A 19,743-nucleotide genomic window follows, 5' to 3' on the forward strand; every position below is an offset into this window, starting at 1 on the left:
GTAAAACAGAAATGTGGCGAGGCGGGGCGGAGAATCCAGCCCAGTGTATCTCGGTTTAGGGTGATCTGCGCCAACCTAGTTGGAAATGATCAAATTCCATTTTGGTTGAGGCATTGCTAATGGAGTCAATCTAAAAGTTGCTTTAATCCCCTTAAATATTCTGATGTCGGGCCTTAACCCTGTTCAATAATCTTCCTGCCTTCAGCTAAATATTTGAGTTGTCAAAACATCTAAAACTGCTAATTTACAGATTGGCTGCAGTGGGGGGACGGTAAAAACAAAATATCTCGGATGCTGGAAATCTGAAATAAAAGCAAAAAAAATACTGGGAAAACGCAGCAGGTCTGACAGCATCTGTGGGGAAAAAGTTTAAATTTCCAATCCAACGTGACTTCTTCAGGTGTTTGGTCTGACACGGGGGAGGGGGTGGGGACAGTTTTGGTGTGACACGGGGGGGGGGGGGGGGCGGTGTTTGGTCTGACACGGGGAGGGGGAAGGTGTTTGGTGTGACCCGGGGACGGAGTGGGGACGGTGTTTGGTGTGACACAGGGAGGGAATGGGGACGGTATTTGGTGTGACACGGGGAGGGGGAAGGTGTTTGGTGTGACATGGGGAGGGAGTGGGGACGGTGTTTGGTGTGACTTGGGGAGGGAGTGGGGCGGTGTTTGGTGTGACACGGGGAGGGGGGGGCGGTGTTTGGTAAACCACTGTTACACCTGTATTAGGTGATGTAAGGTAGGACCTGTACTACAGGTTCGCCGGTAGCCCCTGCCTGCTGGCTCCGCCCAGGAAGAGGAGCATAAATATGCGTGTCCTCCATTCAGCTGCCATTTCGCCAGCTGCTGTAGGAGGCCACGCTTCTTACTGCAATACAGCCACAGTTGTACCCAATCTCAGTCTTTGTACAGTTCATCGTGCATCAATTTATTGCAGTAAGAGTTTCTACAAGATGGACCTCAGAATCAAACCAGATCGCCCGCAGCTGGATCCACAATCGACCGACACCAGAAAAGACTTTAATCACTGGCTAGCTTGCTTCGAGGCTTACATAAACTCAGCGACCACCTCAGCGAAGCACCCTCGGCAACGCTGCCCAGCTCGCACCGCCATTTGCAAGGCTTGCAGCAAAAAGGGCCACTTTGCCACAGTGTGCCAGGCTCGCGCAGTCACCGTGATCGCCCCCTCACCCCTGACACACACACAATGGGCGCCGCCATCTTCGTCCGGGACCATGTGCGGCCAGTGGGTGCCGCCATCTTCACCCCCCAGGGCCGCGACCGGCCAGTGGGCGCCGCCATCTTCACCCCCTCAGTCCACGTGCGGCCCATGGGCGCCGCCATTTTGTCCCCCGCAGGATCTTCAGTCACCGCCATCGTGCCTTCCCCACGGGGCATGGACGGCGACGACATTCCACGACCGGGGCTCCCCAAGCACTCCGTTTTCTGACACCAGTGACGATCAACCGCAGCTCACCTCGATGACGCTCGACCAGTCTCGTCCACACAACCTGGCCACCGCTTCGACTACGGTGAAAATCAACGGCCACGTGACCTCTTGCCTGCTGGACTCCGGGAGCACCGAAAGCTTCATCCACCCGGATATGGTAAGGCGTTGCTCCCTCACGGTCCACCCCGCCAACCAAAGTATTTCCCTGGCCTCCGGATTCCATTCCGTCCTGAACCGGGGGTACTGCACGGTCACTCTCACGGTCCAGGGCGTAGAATTCAGCGGCTTCCACCTTTACGTCCATCCTAATCTCTGCGCTGCACTATTACCAGGCCTGGATTTCCAGTGCAACCTCCAGAGCCTCACCCTCAAATTCGGCGGGCCCTTACCACCCCTCACTGTGTGCGGCCTCACGACCCTAAAGGTCGACCCCCCCTTCCTCTTTGCCAATCTAACTTCGGATTGCAAACCCACCAGGAGCAGATGGCACAGCACCCAGGACAAGACCGCCATCAGGTCCGAGGTCCAGCGGCTGCTTCGGGAGGGTATTATCCAGCCCAGTAACAGCCCCTGGAGAGCTCAAGTGGTAGTCGTTAAAACTGGGAGAAGTATAGCATGGTCGTGGACTACAGCCAGACCATCAATCGGTACACGCAGCTCGACGCGTACCCCCTCCCACGCATATCTGATATGGTCAACCAAATTGCGCAGTACCGGGTCTTCTCGATGATTGACCTAAAATCCGCCTACCACCAGCTCCCCATTCGTAAATCAGACCGTCCATACACTGCCTTCAAGGCGGACGGTCGTCACTATCACTTCCTCAAGGCTCCTGTGGTGAATTATAAACACTAATAATCCACACTGTATTGTACAACATGTGTTGAGCCTGTACCTTGTACTAGATCATGTGTAGTTGCGCGGCTCTACCCATAGGGGGAGATGAGGAGCTTGTACTGGGCTCCATCCTTGGCTCCACCCATGGCTCTGCCCATGGCTCCTCCCCCTAACTGGGAGTAGAAAGGTTGCTGTTGTGAGCCTGCCTGCCAGATCATCTAGAGTTCATCTTGTCACAGGCAGGCTCTGTTGTAAGACGATTAAAACCACTGTTCGCTTCTAACCACGTGTCGCGTGAATTGATGGTCTCATCAGTTCCCTTCGGCGTCACTGACGGGGTCTCGGTCTTCCAAAGGGAGATGGACCGAATGGCTGACCGGTACGGTTTGCGGACCACTTTTCCGTACCTAGACAACGTAACCATCTGTGGCCATGATCAGCAGGACCATGATGCCAACCTTGCTAAATTCCTCCGCACCACCACTCTCCTCAACCTCACCTACAATAAGGAGAAGTGTGTGTTCAGCACGACCCGCTTAGCCATCCTCGGCTATGTGGTCCAGAACAGAGTTCTGGGGCCCGATCCAGACCGCATGCGCCCCCTCATGGAGCTTCCCCTCCCCCACTGCCCCAAGGCACTCAAACACTACCTGGGGTTCTTTTCTTACTACGCTCAGTGGGTCCCAAACTACACGGACAAGGCCCTCCCACTCATTCAGTCCACCTATTTTCCCCTTACGGCCGAGGCGCAACAGGCCTTCGCCCGTATCAGAGCAGACATAGCCAAGGCCGGGATGCATGCAGTAGAAGATACACTGCCCTTCCAAGTAGAAAGCGACGCATCAGACGTCGCACTTGCAGCCACCCTCAATCAGACAGGCAGACCTGTGGCGTTCTTTTCCTGCACCCTTCATGCCTCTGAAATTCGGCACTCATCCGTCGAAAAGGAGGCCCAAGCTATCGTTGAAGCTGTGCGGCATTGGAGGCATTACCTGTCCGGCAGGAGATTCGCTCTCCTCACTGACCAACGGTCGGTAGCCTTCACGAGAATCGAGCTCTCCACCTATAATTACGAGATTTTGTATCGCCCCGGCAAACTCAACGAGCCCCCAGACACCCTATCCCGAAGTACATGTGCCAACACACAAGTAGACCGACTCCGGGCCCTACACGACAGCCTTTGTCACCTAGGGGTCACACGGTTGTACCATCTTGTCATGGCTCGCAATCTGCCCTACTCCGTCGAGGAAGTACGGACAGTCACAAGGGACTGCCAGGTCTGTGCGGAATGCAAGCCGCACTTCTACCGGCCGGACTGTGCGTGCCTGGTGAAGGCCTCCCGCCCCTTTGAACGCCTCAGCGTGGATTTCAAAGGGCCTCTCCCCTCCACTGACTGAAACACGTATATTCTCAGTGTGGTCGATGAGTACTCCAGGTTCCCCTTCACCATCCCATGCCCCGATATGACGTCTGCCACCGCCATCAAGGCCCTCAACATAATCTTCGCTCTGTTCGGTTTCCCCGCCTACATCCACAGTGACTAGGGATCCTCATTCATGAGTGATGAGCTGCGTCAGTTCCTGCTCAGCAGGGGTATCGCCTCCAGCACGATGACCAGCGACAACCCCCGGGGAAACGGGCAGGTAGAGAGGGAGAACGGGACGGTTTGGATGGCCGTCCAGCTGGCCCTATGGTCCAGGAACCTCCCAGTCTCTCGCTGGCAGGAGGTCCTCCCTGATGCACTACACTCCATCCGGTCATTACTATGCACCGCTACGAATATCACACTGTGGTGATCCACTGTGTAATTGTGTGTGTGCCTGTATTAGGGGATGTACAGTAGTACCTATACTACAGGTTCGCCAGGCCCCTGCCGGCTAGCTCCACCCACAAGGAGCCGTATAAATATGCATGACTTCTCCTGAGCAGCAATTCTACCAGCTGCAGTCGGAGGATAAACATCTAACTGTAATAAAGCCTCTATTGTACCCATTCGAGTCTTTAGTACGATTGATAGCTCATCACACACCCCATGAACGTCTTTTTGCCTTCCCCAGAAAGTCCACATCCGGGGTGTCTCTCCCGACTTGGCTCACAGCTCCAAAACCGGTCCTGCTCCGTGGGCACATCCGACTCCACAAGGCAGAACCTGTTGGTGGACAGGGTACACTTGCTCCATGCCAACCCCCAGTATGCCGATGTGGCATACCCCAACGGCCGCCAAGGGACCTGGCTGCAGCAGGTTCCACCCATACACACTTGCCCGGACAGGCGCCATCCTCCCCACCCCCGGCACTTCCAACATTAACCCCACCAGGACCATCCCTCCTTCCCCTGCCCACGCAAGAGGATTTCGGCACTCTCCCGGAGTCACCCAACATCAGGCCGGCATCGACGTCGCCAGCATCGACATCGCCGCAACCGTTACATCGCTCCCAGCGGAACATCAAGGCACCAAACCGGTTGAACCTCTAACTGGCACCGGACTTACAATAGACATTTTTTTCATCTCCTTTCTAATAAAACACTGTACGTAATTTTCACTACTGTATACAGTTCTCCACCACTCCCGCCGGACTCATTTTTAACAGAGGGTGAATGTGGTAAACCACTTTTACACCTGTATTAGGTGATGTAAGGTAGGACCTGTACTACAGGTTCGCCGGTAGCCCCTGCCTGCTGGCTCCGCCCAGGAAGAGGAGTATAAATATGCATGTACTCCATTCAGCTGCCATTTCGCCAGCTGCTGTAGGAGGCCACGCCTCTTACTGCAATACAGCCAGAGTTGTACCCAATCTGAGTCCTTGTACAATTAATCGTGCATCAGTGTGACATGGGGAGGGAGTGGGGCCAGTGTTTTATGTGACACGGGGAGGGAGCGGGGACTGTGTGTGCTGTGACACGAGGAGGGAGCGGGGACGGTGTTTGGTGTGACACAGGGCCGGGGATGGTGTTTGGTGTGACACGGGGAGGGAGCGGGGACGGTGTTTGGTGTGACACGGGGAGGGAGCGGGGACGGTGTTTGGTGTGACACGGGAAGGGAGCGGGGACGGTGTTTGGTGTGACACGGGGAGGGAGCGGGGACGGTGTTTGGTGTGACACGGGAAGGGAGCGGGGACGGTGTTTGGTGTGACACGGGAAGGGAGCGGGGACAGTGTTTGGTGTGACACGGGAAGGGAGCGGGGACAGTGTTTGGTGTGACAAGGGAGGGAAATGGAGGGCAGTAGTTGGAGTGTGGCCCTGGCTGAGGGAACTGGAAGCCTGTCTCCCGGGGATGATTTTTCCGAGATGGTTGGGGTGGCGAACAGCTGGATGATGGATTTTATGTATTACTGTTTGTGCCGGTATTTCGGGGCCGGGATGTACGAGGAATTCCGGATGATGAGGGACGCCATGAACGGTCAGTATCTTTGATCAAACCGATGCTGCAGTGAAGGCTCCAATCCTTTGCAGGTTAACCACGGCCTTTCCCCCTCGCTGGGCGCACGCTAACTGAAACTACTTCATCCATGGTCCTGCCAAACCCCACTGTCAGGAATCCGCTGCCTGAAACTTCCCTGTTTTTGCCCTTTTCCCTCCCAATGTTCTCCGTCTTCCCCGGAGCGCTGGCTTCATTGACCAACATGAGGCTTGTGTTGAACTGACAGCCAGTTTAACTATAGGAGTATCGCAGCCAACCTCCCCTGACATTTGAAATAGAAATACATAGTTAAAAATTCAAGTAAACTGTGACCATTCTTCAGGGCTGAATAGAAGTTAGAAATGTGATGGATTTTGTGCTATTGAGAGAAGGGAGGGCAAGCAAGAATGGAAGGGAAAGTTTTGAGTAGTGTGGATTAAATAACAAATGTCACTTGAGGAAGGAGCAGTGCTCCGAAAGCTCGTGTTTGAAACAAACCTGTTGGACTTTAACCTGGTGTTGTAAGACTTCTTATTATGGAATAAAATATAACGGGAAGGGTAATGGCTGTAGTAAATAGACAAAGCATTGGTCCAAAGTGATTGTTAACATGACAGCACAGTGGTTAGCACTGGTGTTTCACAGCTCCAGGGTCCCAGGTTTGATTCCCGGCTTGGGTCACTGTCTGTGTGGAGTCTGCGCGTTATCCCTGTGTTTGCGCGGGTTTCCTCTGGGTGCTCCGGTTTCCTCCCACAGTCCAAAGATGTGTAGGTTAGATGGATTGGCCATGCTAAATTGTCCTTTGTGTCCAAAAAGGTTAGATGGAGTTAACTGGGTTACGGGGAGAGGGTGGAGGTGTGGGCTTAAGTAGGGTGCTCTTGCCAAGGCCGGTGCAGACTCGATGGGCCAAAAGACCTCCTTCTCCACTGTAAATTCTATGATTTAAAAAATAGCAAATTGGTACATTATTCTGTTATTAAGTTTCACCATGGACTAATGCTTTGTTTCTTTATGGCAACCATTCCCACTCCCATAAGACATAGGAGCAGAATTAGGCCACTTGGCCCATCGAGTCTGCTCCGCCGTTCAATCGTGGCTGCTATTTTCTCATCCCCATTCTCCTGCCTTCTCCCCATAACCCCTGATCCCCTTATTAATCAAGAACCTATCTATCTTTATCTTAAAGATACTCAATGAATTGGCCTCCACAGCCTTCTTCAATGGCAAAGAGTTCCACAGATTCACCACCCTCTGGCTGGAAAAATTCCTTCTCATCTCTGTTTTAAAGGATCGTCCCTTTAATCTGAGATGGTGTCCTCTGGTTCTAGATTTTCCTACAAGTGGAAAAATTGTACTTCATCACCCCCTGCCCTTTGCCATATGTCTTCTTTGTTACTTAATGTCTTCCATCCTCAAGCCTACACCCCAAACCTTGCGTTTTGTTCTTCCTTCCCCCGCCTTTCAAAAGTATAAAACATTCATAACACTCTTAAGACCTGAAGAGTCACATTTGACTCGACATTAGTCCAGTAAGAAACAGGAACTCCAGCTAATATGAGCATAGGAAGGCATGGATGCCAAATAGTATGAAGTTGAAACCAACCACTGACTGGTAATTAAACCTGGACCCTTTTCACAAACCCTTTCATTGTAGCATGCATATGTTTGAAATTTGTGGTTGCCTTCACTCTGTCAGTTCCGTCCAAACCTGTGATCTTGGATGGAAAAGCTTTATGAGCATGAGCTTCTCTGATGCACCATTTCAAGAACCAATGGAAACTTTGTCGCAGGGATGGGTGTGTCCATGTGTGGGTGCCATGCCACATCAACGTTAATACCAATACACCCCTTAATAATCCCAGGGATAGCTGTTCCTGTTGCAGACTTCAAATCCTTACCAAGATGGGGTTTTGTTCAAATGTGGGCCAACTTGGCACTTCAGCTTAAGGTCCCATATGGTCATCTTTACTTTCTGTAGCATCCCTGTAAAATCATCCTCACAGTTCCTGCAGCAATGTAGACAGTCACTGCAAACTGATGTAAAGGAAGTTGCCTTTTGTAATCCAGGTCATGCAACTGGTGGAAGAAAATGTCACAGTACACATGATCTTGGAAGATTTGCAATGTGTCAGTATATCTTTGGCGTCTCAAGGTGGAAAGTCAGAGCTTGGATGTGAGCACACATCACCAATGGTTACCTTGCCAAAGTGGGAGACTCGAGTCAAGCAGACACCCAGTGCCTCTCACTGTCCTGAAAAAAAACAATAAATTTCCTCTGCATTTTCAAACAGATCAAAGGCAGCACGGTAGCATGGTGGTTAGCATAAATGCTTCGCAGCTCCAGGGTCCCAGGTTCGGTTCCCGGCTGGTTCACTGTCTGTGCGGAGTCTGCACGTCCTCCCCGTGTGTGCGTGGGTTTCCCCCGGGTGCTCCGGTTTCCTCCCACAGTCCAAAGATGTGCGGGTTAGGTGGATTGGCCATGCTAAATTGCCCGTAGTGTCCTTAAAAAAAAGTAAGGTTGGGGGGGGGGGGTTGTTGGGTTACGGGTATAGTGTGGATACGTGGGTTTGAGTAGGGTGATCATTGCTCGGCACAACATCGAGGGCCGAAGGGCCTGTTCTGTGCTGTATTTAAAAAAAAATAGGAGGGATAAAGTGGATCAAAGCTTCAGCTGGTTAATGACCAACAATCTACCTCTATGGTCAATGTCAGGTCATGAAGTGAATTTCATGTTTAGCTCACAGTTCATAGCCATGCACACTCCACTGGACTCCGAGATGATAGCAAATAGATGGTGCTCCTGTTAAAATGATGGGGTGTATCTGGCATAACTTTAACTTGCCACTGGCATCTTAAAAGCCAAGAGCATTTGCCTGTGAGATTATTCATCATAAGGAGCATGTTGGATAGCTTCTATATTCAGCTAGCACAAAGCCAGTTCTGACAACCTGGTGTGACTGAAAAACAACTTACTGCAACTCGGTAAAGGTCTCCTAGAGTCTTCAACAGCAAAGTAATTTTTTAATGAACTACATTTTTTTTTTCTCCACTGCTCGATTTGGCAGTTGACTCAATTATTATGTTTGTGCTGTTACAATCCCATTAGCAACCATTAATGTTTGAAGAGGAAATCTGAACATCCAACAATTAACTGAGAGAACCACATTAAGATTTAATGTTTTTAAACAGAAACAAAGTTTGTATAAAAGTAAATTAAACAAAGCAAGCACCTTTAACTTAACTCTATCACTTATAACTACTGTAAACTCAATTTTACTTTTTTTTTAATATAAATTTTATTGGAATTTTTTACAGAAAATATAAAACGTAACGACAAACAATGAAATGCAACAAAATAACCCATAATAACTGTATCACCCCCAGACCGTATTGACGCATGTATCCCATCCCCCACCCCCCCAACCCCAATGAACAACAGAAGAACTTAAATATAAATTTAAATTAAATAAACAAACATGGTCATCGTCTCCCCCCCCCACACCTTTTCCCTCCCCCCCCCCCCCCCCCCCCCCCGGGTTGCTGCTGCTACTGTCCCCGTACCCTATCGTTGAGCCAGAAAGTCGAGAAAAGGTTGCCACCGCCTAAAGAACCCTTGTACCGACCCTCTCAGGGCGAATTTGATCTTCTCTAGCTTAATGAAACCCGCCATGTCATTGATCCAGGTCTCCACGCTTGGGGGCCTCGCATCCTTCCATTGTAGCAAGATCCTTCGCCGGGCTACTAGGGACGCAAAGGCCAGCACACCGGCCTCTTTCGCCTCCTGCACTCCCGGCTCCACCCCAACCCCAAAAATCGCGAGTCCCCATCCTGGCTTGACCCTGGATCCCACCACCCTCGACACCGTCCTCGCCACCCCCTTCCAGAACTCCTCCAGTGCCGGGCATGCCCAGAACATATGGGCATGGTTCGCTGGACTCCCCGAGCACCTGACACACATGTCTTCACCCCCAAAGAACCTACTCATCCTCGTCCCAGTCATGTGGGCCCGGTGCAGCACCTTGAATTGGATGAGGCTAAGCCGCGCACACGAGGAGGAAGAATTAACCCTCTCCAGGGCATCAGCCCATGTCCCGTCTTCGATCTGTTCCCCCAGTTCCCCCTCCCACTTAACTTTCAGCTCCTCTACTGACGCCTCCTCCGCCTCCTGCATAACCTTGTAGATATCAGATATCTTCCCCTCTCCGACCCAGACCCCCGAAAGCACCCTGTCGCTCACCCCCCCCTCGCGGGAAGCAAAGGGAATCCCTCCACCTGCCGCCTAGCAAATGCCTTTACCTGCAGATACCTGAACATGTTCCCCGGAGGGAGCCCAAATTTCTCCTCCAACTCCCCCAGGCTCGCAAACCTCCCATCAATAAACAGGTCCCTGAGCTGTCTGATGCCCGCTCTGTACCAACCCTGAAATCCCCCATCAATGTTCCCCGGGACGAACTTATGGTTCCCCCTTAACGGAGCCTCCATCGAGCCCCCCACTTCTCCCCTATGTCGCCTCCACTGCCCCCAAATCTTGAGGGTAGCCGCCACCACCGGACTCGTGGTATACCTCATAGGAGGGAGCGGCCACGGCGCCGTTACCAGGGCCCCCAGGCTTGTATCTCCACAGGACGCCCTCTCCATCCGTTTCCATGCTGCCCCCTCCCCCACCATTACCCACTTGCGCACCATCGACACATTGGCCGCCCAATAATACCTCGAGAGATTGGGTAACGCCAACACCCCCCCATCTCTACCCCGCTCCAAGAAGACCCTCTTCACCCTCGGGGTCCCATGCGTCCAAACAAAGCTCATGATGCTGCTAGTCACCCTTCTAAAAAAGGCCCGAGGGATAAAGATGGGCAAACACTGAAAAAGGAACAAGAACCTCGGGAGAACTGTCATTTTGACGGACTGCACTCTACCCGCCAACGATAGCGGCACCATGTCACACCTTTTAAATTCCTCCTCCATTTGTTCCACCAGCCTGGTAAAATTAAGCTTATGGAGAGTCCCCCAACTCCTGGCCACCTGCACCCCCAGGTATCTGAAACTCTTCACTGCCCTCTTAAACGGGAGTCTCCCAATTCCCTCCTCCTGATCACCCGGGTGTACTACAAATACCTCACTCTTGCCTAAATTTAACTTATAGCCCGAGAAGCCCCCAAATTCCGCTAACAGCTCCATCACCCCCGGCATTCCCCCTTCTGGATCCGCCACATACAACAGCAGGTCGTCCGCATACAGCGATACACGATGTTCCTCCCCACCCCGCACCAGACCCCTCCATCTCCCTGACTCCCTCAACGCCATAGCCAAAGGTTCAATCGCCAGTGCAAAGTGCAAGGGGGACAGGGGCCACCCCTGCCTGGTCCCACGGTAGAGCCTAAAGTACTCCGATCTCCTTCCATTGGTAACTATACTTGCCATCGGAGCCGCGTAGAGCAGCCTCACCCATTTGATGAATCCCTCCCTGAATCCGAACCGCTCCAACACCTCCCACAGGTACCCCCACTCAACTCTATCAAACGCTTTCTCCGCATCCAGCGCCACCACTATCTCCGCCTCCCCCTCCACTGCCGGCATCATAATAACATTTAGCAGTCTCCGCACATTCGTGTTGAGCTGCCGTCCCTTGACAAATCCTGTCTGATCCTCGTGTATCACCCTTGGCACACAGTCCTCTATCCTGGTGGCCAGGATCTTCGCCAGCAACTTAGCGTCAACATTGAGGAGCAAGATAGGCCTGTATGATCCACACTGCAAGGGGTCCTTATCCCGCTTTAGGATCAGAGAGATCAGTGCCCGCGACATCGTCGGGGGCAAAGCCCCCCCCCTCCCATGCCTCATTGAAGGCTCGCACCAACAGGGGACCCACCAGATCCGCATACTTTTTATAAAATTCCACCGGGAACCCGGCCGGCCCCGGCGCCTTACCTGACTGCATTTGTCCAATCCCCCTGACTAGCTCCTCCAACTCTATCGGCGCCCCCAGCCCCTCTACCAGCTCCTCTTGAACCCTTGGGAACCATAGCCTGTTCATGAAGCTCTCCATCCCCCCTCTCCCCATCGGAGGTTCTGACCGGTACAGTTCCTCGTAGAAGTCCCTAAAGACCCCATTTACTTCTGTCCCCTTCTGCACTACATTCCCACCCCTATCCGTCACTCCACCAATTTCCCTAGCCGCATCTCGCCTGCGGAGCTGATGCGCCAACATCCTGCTCGCCTTCTCCCCATACTCATACACAGTGCCCTGCGACCTCCTCCACTGTGTCTCCGCCTTTCTGGTGGTCAACAAGTCAAATTTGGCCTGCAACCTACGCCGTTCCCCCAGCAACCCCTCCTCCGGTGCCTCCGCGTATCTCCTGTCCACATCCAGGAGCTCCCCCACCAGTCTCTCCCTCTCCTTCCTCTCCCTCCTTTCCCTATGGGCCCGGATGGAGATCAGCTCCCCCGGATCACTGCTTTCAGAGCCTCCCAGACCATCCCCACCCGGACCTCCCCCGTGTCGTTGGTATCAAGATACCCCTCAATACTTCCCCGGACCCTCCTACACACCTCCTCATCAGCCAGCAGCCCCACATCCAGGCGCCAGAGCGGGCGCTGGTCCCGCGCCTCCCCCATCTCCAGATCAACCCAGTGCGGAGCATGGTCTGAAATTGCTATGGCCGAATACTCTGCATCCTGCACCTTCGGGATCAATCCCCTGCTCAGGATGAAAAAATCTATTCGGGAATAGACCCTATGGACATGGGAGAAAAAGGAATACTCCCGCGCTCTCGGCCTCCCAAACCTCCAGGGATCTACCCCTCCCATCTGGTCCATAAACCCCCTCAGTACTTTGGCCGCCGCCGGTCTCCTACCCGTCCTTGAACTGGACCGGTCCAGTGGGGGATCCAGCACTGTGTTAAAGTCTCCCCCCAACAAGCTCCTCATGAAGCCGGCATCATCCCAATTCGGGGCATATACATTAACCAGCACCACCTTCTCTCCCTGCAGCCTACCCTTCACCATAATATATCTACCCTCCTTGTCCGACACCACCTCAGCCGCCTCGAACGCCACCCTCTTCCCCACCAGAATCGCCACCCCCCGGTTCTTCGCGTCCAATCCTGAGTGAAAAACCTGCCCCACCCACCCCTTCCTCAGACGAACCTGGTCCGCCACCTTCAAGTGGGTCTCCTGGAGCATAGCCATGTCCGCCTTCAGCCCCTTCAGATGAGAAATTACCCTAGTTCTCTTAACCGGCCCATTCAGCCCCCTCACGTTCCGGGTAATCAGCCGGATCAGAGGGCAACCCGCCCCCCTCCCCCGCCGGCTAGCCATAGGTTATCGACTGCTCGCCCCAGGCCAGCTCGCCCCGCCTGACCCGTTCCCCATGGCGATAACGGCTCTCCTCTACCCCCCTGGCCCACGCCAGCTCCTTCCTGGCCATTCCAGCAGCAACCCGGTATCCCCCCCCCACCCCCCCAGGCTAGGACCCCTCCTAGCCGCGACGCACCCTCCATGGTACTTCCGTGAGTCAGCTGACTTTTGCTGACCCGGCAGCTCCTGCCAAAACCCATCTCCTCCCGGCATGGGGTCATCCCCCTCTTGCCACACCTCCTTGGCACCGCTTCAGCGCGGGAAAGAAAACCAGTAGAGGCCACGCCCCCACCTCCAGCTCCGCCCCCCCTGCCCCGCAGCGCGGACAACCAGAGGAAAGCCCGCGCTTTCACACTGCCACACCCCACGCAGCTCCTCAAAATCCAGTTTCACCCCAACCCCCAGCCCCGTACAGAAGAGAACATATAAAGCACATACCCCCAACGTTCCCCACATACCCCACACCCACACCCAACAGACAAACCCATCCGGAAACAGAGCAAAAAGAAAACCAGCATAAAAAAAACACGTGTCAAAATTGAAGAACAGCAAAAGCAAAAACAGCATCGGCCATAGTGTGTCCCCAGACCCTAGTTCGAGTCCAGCTTCTCCGCCTGTACAAAGGCCCATGCCTCCTCCGGGGACTCAAAGTAGTGGTGCCGGTCCTTATATGTCACCCACAGACGCGCAGGCTGCAGCATTCCAAATCTGACCACCTTCGCATGCAGCACCGCCTTCGTCCGGTTGAACCCGGCCCGCCGCTTTGCCACCTCCGCACTCCAGTCCTGGTAGATTCGCACCACCGAATTCTCCCACTTGCTGCTCCTCTCTTTCTTGGCCCAGCGCAGCACACACTCCCGGTCACTAAATCGATGGAACCGCACCAGCACCGCCCGCGGGGGTTCATTTGCCTTAGGCCTCCTGGCCAGCACTCTGTGAGCTCCCTTAAGCTCCAGGGGCAAATGGAAGGACCCCGCTCCCATCAACAAGCTCAACATCGTGGTCATGTACGACGGGAGATCCAACCCTTCCAGCCCCTCCGCCAGGCCCAGGATCCTCAAATTCTTTCGCCTCATGCGAACGTCCAGCTCCTCCAAGCGGTCTTGCCACTTTTTGTGAAGTGCCTCGTGCAACTCCACTTTCCCCACGAGGACCACGGCCTCCTCCTCCCGCTCAGCGGCCTGCTGCTGCAACTCCCGAATGGATACCTCCTGAGCCGCCTGAGCCCCAAGCAGCCTGTTGGTAGTCGCATTCAGGGAGTCCAGCTACTCGGCCTTCAGCTCCTCAAAACAGCGCAGAAGAGAGGCCTGCTGCTCCTGCGCCCACTTCCACCAGTCCTCGGGTGTTCCGCCGGCCACCATTTTGTCCTTCTTCCCCCGCTTTTCTTGGGGAGCTGCTGCAGCTTTTTCCTTTGCCCCACTCCGGGTGAGCACCATAAATTATGGGGAATGCTCCTCTAGGATTCGTCGAGACAGCGCCGTTTGAGGCCCTCAAATCGGCCCAAAAGTCCTTAAGTAGCAGGAGCTGCGGTGCAGCTTAGCCGCAACTACAAAGCCGATTTTCTGACCCCTCCACTCCTAGTCCAGGCCATCCACCGGTGGAGAATCTGAGAAGGAGAGTTCCCACACGGGGAAAAGTCCAAACAGCACCACTACGAGCCCTTAAAAGAGCCCCAAAGTCCGAAAATAGTGGGAGCCACTGAACGTGCGGCTTAGCTCCGCATCACCGCTACCGGAAGTCCGTCTCCGCTTCTTCAATGGCCTTGGTGAGATCTCTTCACAGTTCTTCCCTCTGCTGCTAGAATTCAGCTTTCATAAAGGCCCTCAGGTCAGCTTGAGACCTATAAGCTGGCCCTTCCCCCGCTTGCATGCTTGCAGAGGCTTTCGTTTGCTGCTGTTCAGACAAATCTTGCACTGTTTCTGAGGGTCTGATAACCAAGAAACATCCTATTCCTGGGGGAAAATACTCCTTGAACCTTCACCCACGCCTTTTCATCGAAATTCCAACCCGTGCTGCCCAAAAAAGAGCTCTTTTCTGCAACCTTAGGCAGGAGCTGCCTATGTGTGCACACTCACTGCATGATGCACACCGGAAGTCTCAATTTTACTTTTTAACTCCTACCACCACCCAATAGTTTGCTTTTCTGATTGGAGGGCTGTGACTAGTGGTGTTCCGCAGGGATCAGTGCTGGGACTGTTGCTGTTTGTAGTATATATAAATGATTTGGAGGAAAATGTAACTGGTCTGATTAATAAGTTTGCGGACGACACAAAGGTTGGTGGAATTGCGGATAGCGATGAGGACTGTCAGAGGATACAACAGGATTTAGATCATTTGGAGATTTGGGCGGAGAGATGGCAGATGGAGTTTAATCCGGACAAATGTGAGGTAATGCATTTTGGAATGTCTAATACAGGTAGGGAATATACAGTGAATGGCAGAACCCTCGAGTATTGACAGTCAGAGAGATCTTGCTGTACAGGTCCACAGGTCACTGAAAGGGGCAACACAGGTGGAGAAGTTAGTCAAGAAGGCATACGGCATGCTTGCCTTCATTGGCCGGGGCATTGAGTATAAAAATTGGCAAGTCGTGTTGCAGCTGTATAGAACCTTAGTTAGGCCACACTTGGAGTATAGTGTTCAATTCTGGTCGCCACACTACCAGAAGGGTGTGGAGGTTTTAGAGAGGGTGCAGAAGAGATTTACCAGAATGTTACCTGGTATGGCATTGGCTATGAGGAGAGGTTGAATAAACTTGGTTTGTTCTCACTGGAACGAAGGAGGTTGAGGGGCGACCTGATAGAGGTCTACAAAATTATGAGGGGCATAGACAGAGTGGATAGTCAGAGGCTTTTTCCCAGGGTAGAGGGGTCAATTTCTAGGGGGCATAGCTTTAAGGTGCGAGGGGCAAGGTTTAGAGGAGATGTACGAGGCAAGTTTAGAGTAGTGGGTGCCTGGAACTCGCTGCTGGAGGTGGTGGTGGAAGCAGGAACGATAGAGAAGTTTAAGGGGCATCTTGACAAATACATGAATAGGATGGGAATAGAGGGTTACGGACCCGGGAAGTGTAGAAGATTTTACTTGAGTCGGGCAGCATGGTCGACGCAGGCTTGGAAGCCGAAGGGCCTGTTCCTTTGCTGTACTTTTCTTTATACTTTGTTCTTTGTTTCCCTTAGAAAATCTTGAAGGAACGGCATGCTGGTGGAGTGATTAGCACTGCTGCATCACAGGACTGAGGACCCAGGTTCGATCCCAACCCTGGGTCATTGTCCGTATGGAGTTTGCACATTATCCCCATGTCTGCGTGGGTCTCACCCCCACAACCCAAAAATGTGCCGACTAGGTGAACTGGTCATGTGAATTGCCCCTTAATTGGATAAAAAAAGAAGAATTGGCACTCTAAATTTATTTAAAAAAAAAGGAAATCTTGAAAGTTCATTCACTTATCCTGGGACAAACTTTCAATATTCCACAGGCCCTCCAAAGTTTAATTTGATTATGCTTAGTATTCCAGCTGTTCCTCTAAGGCAAGATTTCATGGAGGTCCTTCCATTAGCTTTTTGGCTACCTGACCCTCCTTTCTTTATAGACCTCATGCCTGCAGCTACCTCAGTCACTTTGGGTTGCCGTCAGGTACCCAACTGTTTTCCCACAGCTGTCCAAGCTAACTCTGCTGACTATTTCAGCTACAAGACATTGTAATGCCCACTGTCGATTTCTTACTGGCTGCATGTTAGAGAAAATCGTCTAGCTGCTTTTCCCTGAGCCACTACTCACATTCCACGTGGCAAATGATTAAGTTAATAATTTCTTTGCTTGAAGAGGTGGTCTACCTGACACAACACCTCCTGTTGCCTCTCAATCTGGTGAGACAGTCCACCAAAGCAAAGCTGCAGATGCATCTGTCCGACTCCCACTGCTTGTTACTGTCACCAAAAATACAGATAAATGAAACAAAAAAACCTTCTAATCAAGACTCCACCCTGACTCACTATCTCTATGACAATGCGGCATGCTTTGGGATGGGGATGGTTCAAACAGAAATGCAACTAAATTATTTTGTCTTCAACGCAGCTCTTTGATTCAGTAACTCATGATCAATTTGTATTGCTAATTGAATTTTTCAATTGCCTCTACCAACATTTCTGACCCTGTTAAGGAACTCTCTTATTTACAATCTAGTTTTACAATCATTTGACCTGGGAACTTCATACACAATTTAAATATTTTATTGAAGTGAGTGTAGGCCTTCTGGATCCATTGCAAGCCCAGTGATTCTTCATTTACTGTGTTTTACGCTTCTACCCCTGACCTTCCAAGATAAACATAGGTTAACTTTTAATTATAATTAACTCCCAAGCATGTTTATAGTGCATTCACTTGAGATATCTACGAATTTCTTAACCAGATCTCTCTCCTCCCCCCCCCCCCCCCCATTTATCTACAATTACAATTTTAATTCTACTTCCTGACATTCCTCCTACAGTGTAATTCTGGAAAAACATGCATTTGGAGAACAGACCCACCTTCAATTTGATTGTTTTTAAAATGCCTTCAGAAAGGTCGACTAGCGCTTAGCCATTGCTGCATCAATTTAGACTGGGCGTGCAATGGAAGAAGCAGGCAAAGAAACATTAGTGAGGGAGCAACCATTGCCAGCCCCAAGTCGGGTTATGCTTGAGCTAGGATATCTATTGATTCATCCGCAGTAAGGTGTGATTCGTGAGTGTCTTGTTGACGAGTGAGTGAATATTCTGAAATATTATAGGAATGCCTTTAGCAAAAATACATTTAATTTAGCAAAAAAAAATTAATATATTTTGTGTGAGTTACACAAACTTTGAATACAGTAATTATGAAAAATATATACTTTTTCTTTTAGGTTTTGTTCAACACCCGTCCATTATAGAGACCAAACAGACAAAGAAGGTGCATGTCTGCCAAATCCTGTCCCGAATTGTTGAAGGGAAAAATCTCGGTAATTAACTTATTTTTATTAAATGGTTTTATTTTCTCCAATGCCAGATTTAAGTTAGTTGGAGATCCAAGTTGTCCTGTGATATATGTAGTTTTATCAAATGATATAAATTATAGTTATTAACAGCCATACATTTTCTGTAGCGACATGCTTGAAAGCAATGAATACACAAAATGTGAGTACTCCCTCCTACAGTTGTTTTTAAATTCATTAATGCTATGTGGATATCGCTGGCAAGACCATTTTTTGCCCATCCCTAATTTTCCTACAAAAATTGCTGCTGAACTGTTGTAGTCCATGTGCTGTGGGTACTCCCACAGTTCAGTTATGGGAATGAGTTCCAGGATTTTGATCCAGTGACAGTAATGGAACGGCGATGTATTTCCCAGTCAGGATAGTGAGTAGCTTGACAGGGAACTTCCAGGTGGCGGTGGTCTTGTGTGTCTGCTGCCCTTGTTCTTCTAGATGATAGCGGTCATTGGTTTGTAAGGTGTGTCTCAGGAGGCCTGGTGAGTTCCTGCAATGCATCTTGTAGATGGTACACACTGCTGTTACTCTGCATCGATGGTGGAAGGTGAATGTTTGTGGATGGTCTGCCAATCAAGCTGGCTGCTTTGTCCTGTAAGGAGTCATGCGAGTCCCTTTGCAATCTCACTTGGGTTCAAAGCCATACTCTGGATGTGACAGGAATGAATGAATATGACCAGTAATGTGTTAAAACACAAATTTTCATGGCAGCGAGGACCCGGGTTCGATCCTGGCCTCGGGTCACCGTCCATATGGAGTTTGCACGTTCTCCCCGTGTCTGCGTGAGTCTCACTCCCACAACCCAAAGATGTGCAGGGTAGGTGGATTGGCCATGCTAAATTGCCCCTTAATTGGAAAAAAGCCAAATTGGATACTCTAAAATTATTATTTTTTTAAAAATAAAACAACAATTTAATTGAATTATGATCGCAATAACAATAACAGTTATAATTGGTAATATACAAAAAGTAATCAGAGGAAGAGAGGAAAGTCAGATTTCTGTTTAAGCATAAACAAAAGCCCTAATTTGATCTTTTCCTCAACAGCTCACCAAAGTTGGTAATCTTCCATTGCTTCAAGCCTTACCACATAAGATTGCTCTGTCCTGGCCCATAGCCCAAGAGTCACTGGAGGCAGTAGAACAATACCTCTGATCACAAACAAAAGACAACTCATTTTAGTATTCCAGCTTGAAAAATGGAAAACAAAAGATTAAGTCTAATCACCAGCTGCATGTCACTTCAACTGAGTAACAAGGTCTAGAAAAACAAGTCACCACTGATTATTATTGATTAATTAATCAAAGCACAAGGTGGGTTCAGATCAATGCCTACCAAGTAAGAAAATTCAAAATGACTAATATTGTACGATATGCTTAAACTTAGAGCAAAGCAGAAATAAAATGCAAAATACAGAATTTCAAAAAATAGTGGTTGCAGGCCCTAGGTCTACAGTGTCAAACTTCTTGAGTGTAATTGGAGCTGAATTCATCCAGGCAAGTGGAAATTATTCTACCATACTCTTTACTCGTGCCTTGTACATGGTGAACTGGCTTTGGGAAGTCAGGAGGTGAGTTACTCGATACAGAATTCCTAACCTCTGATCTGCTTTTGTAGCCACAGTATGTATATGGCTAGTCCAGTTCAGTTTCTGGTCAATGGAGACCCCCAAGATGTTGATGGTGAGGAATTCAGCA

General features: G+C 50.8%; 1 protein-coding gene across 2 annotated transcripts in view; it reads left to right on the plus strand.

Moving 5' to 3' along the window:
- Positions 1–5,429: 5,429 nt before the first annotated feature.
- Positions 5,430–19,743, plus strand: part of terf1 (telomeric repeat binding factor (NIMA-interacting) 1) — a 90,466-nt gene continuing 76,152 nt past the window's right edge. The window contains exons 1-2 of one of the 2 annotated variants that reach the window (XM_038809600.1): positions 5,432–5,683; positions 17,925–18,020. In XM_038809600.1, the coding sequence (XP_038665528.1) occupies positions 5,497–5,683; positions 17,925–18,020 (283 nt within the window). In that variant the 5' untranslated portion in view covers positions 5,432–5,496. Of the gene's footprint in view, positions 5,684–17,924; positions 18,021–19,743 lie in introns of both variants that reach the window. The other variant, XM_038809602.1, reaches the window with a different exon arrangement.

This window comes from Scyliorhinus canicula, chromosome 10 (assembly GCF_902713615.1).
Source record: "Scyliorhinus canicula chromosome 10, sScyCan1.1, whole genome shotgun sequence".
NCBI classification, from domain to species: domain Eukaryota; kingdom Metazoa; phylum Chordata; class Chondrichthyes; order Carcharhiniformes; family Scyliorhinidae; genus Scyliorhinus; species Scyliorhinus canicula.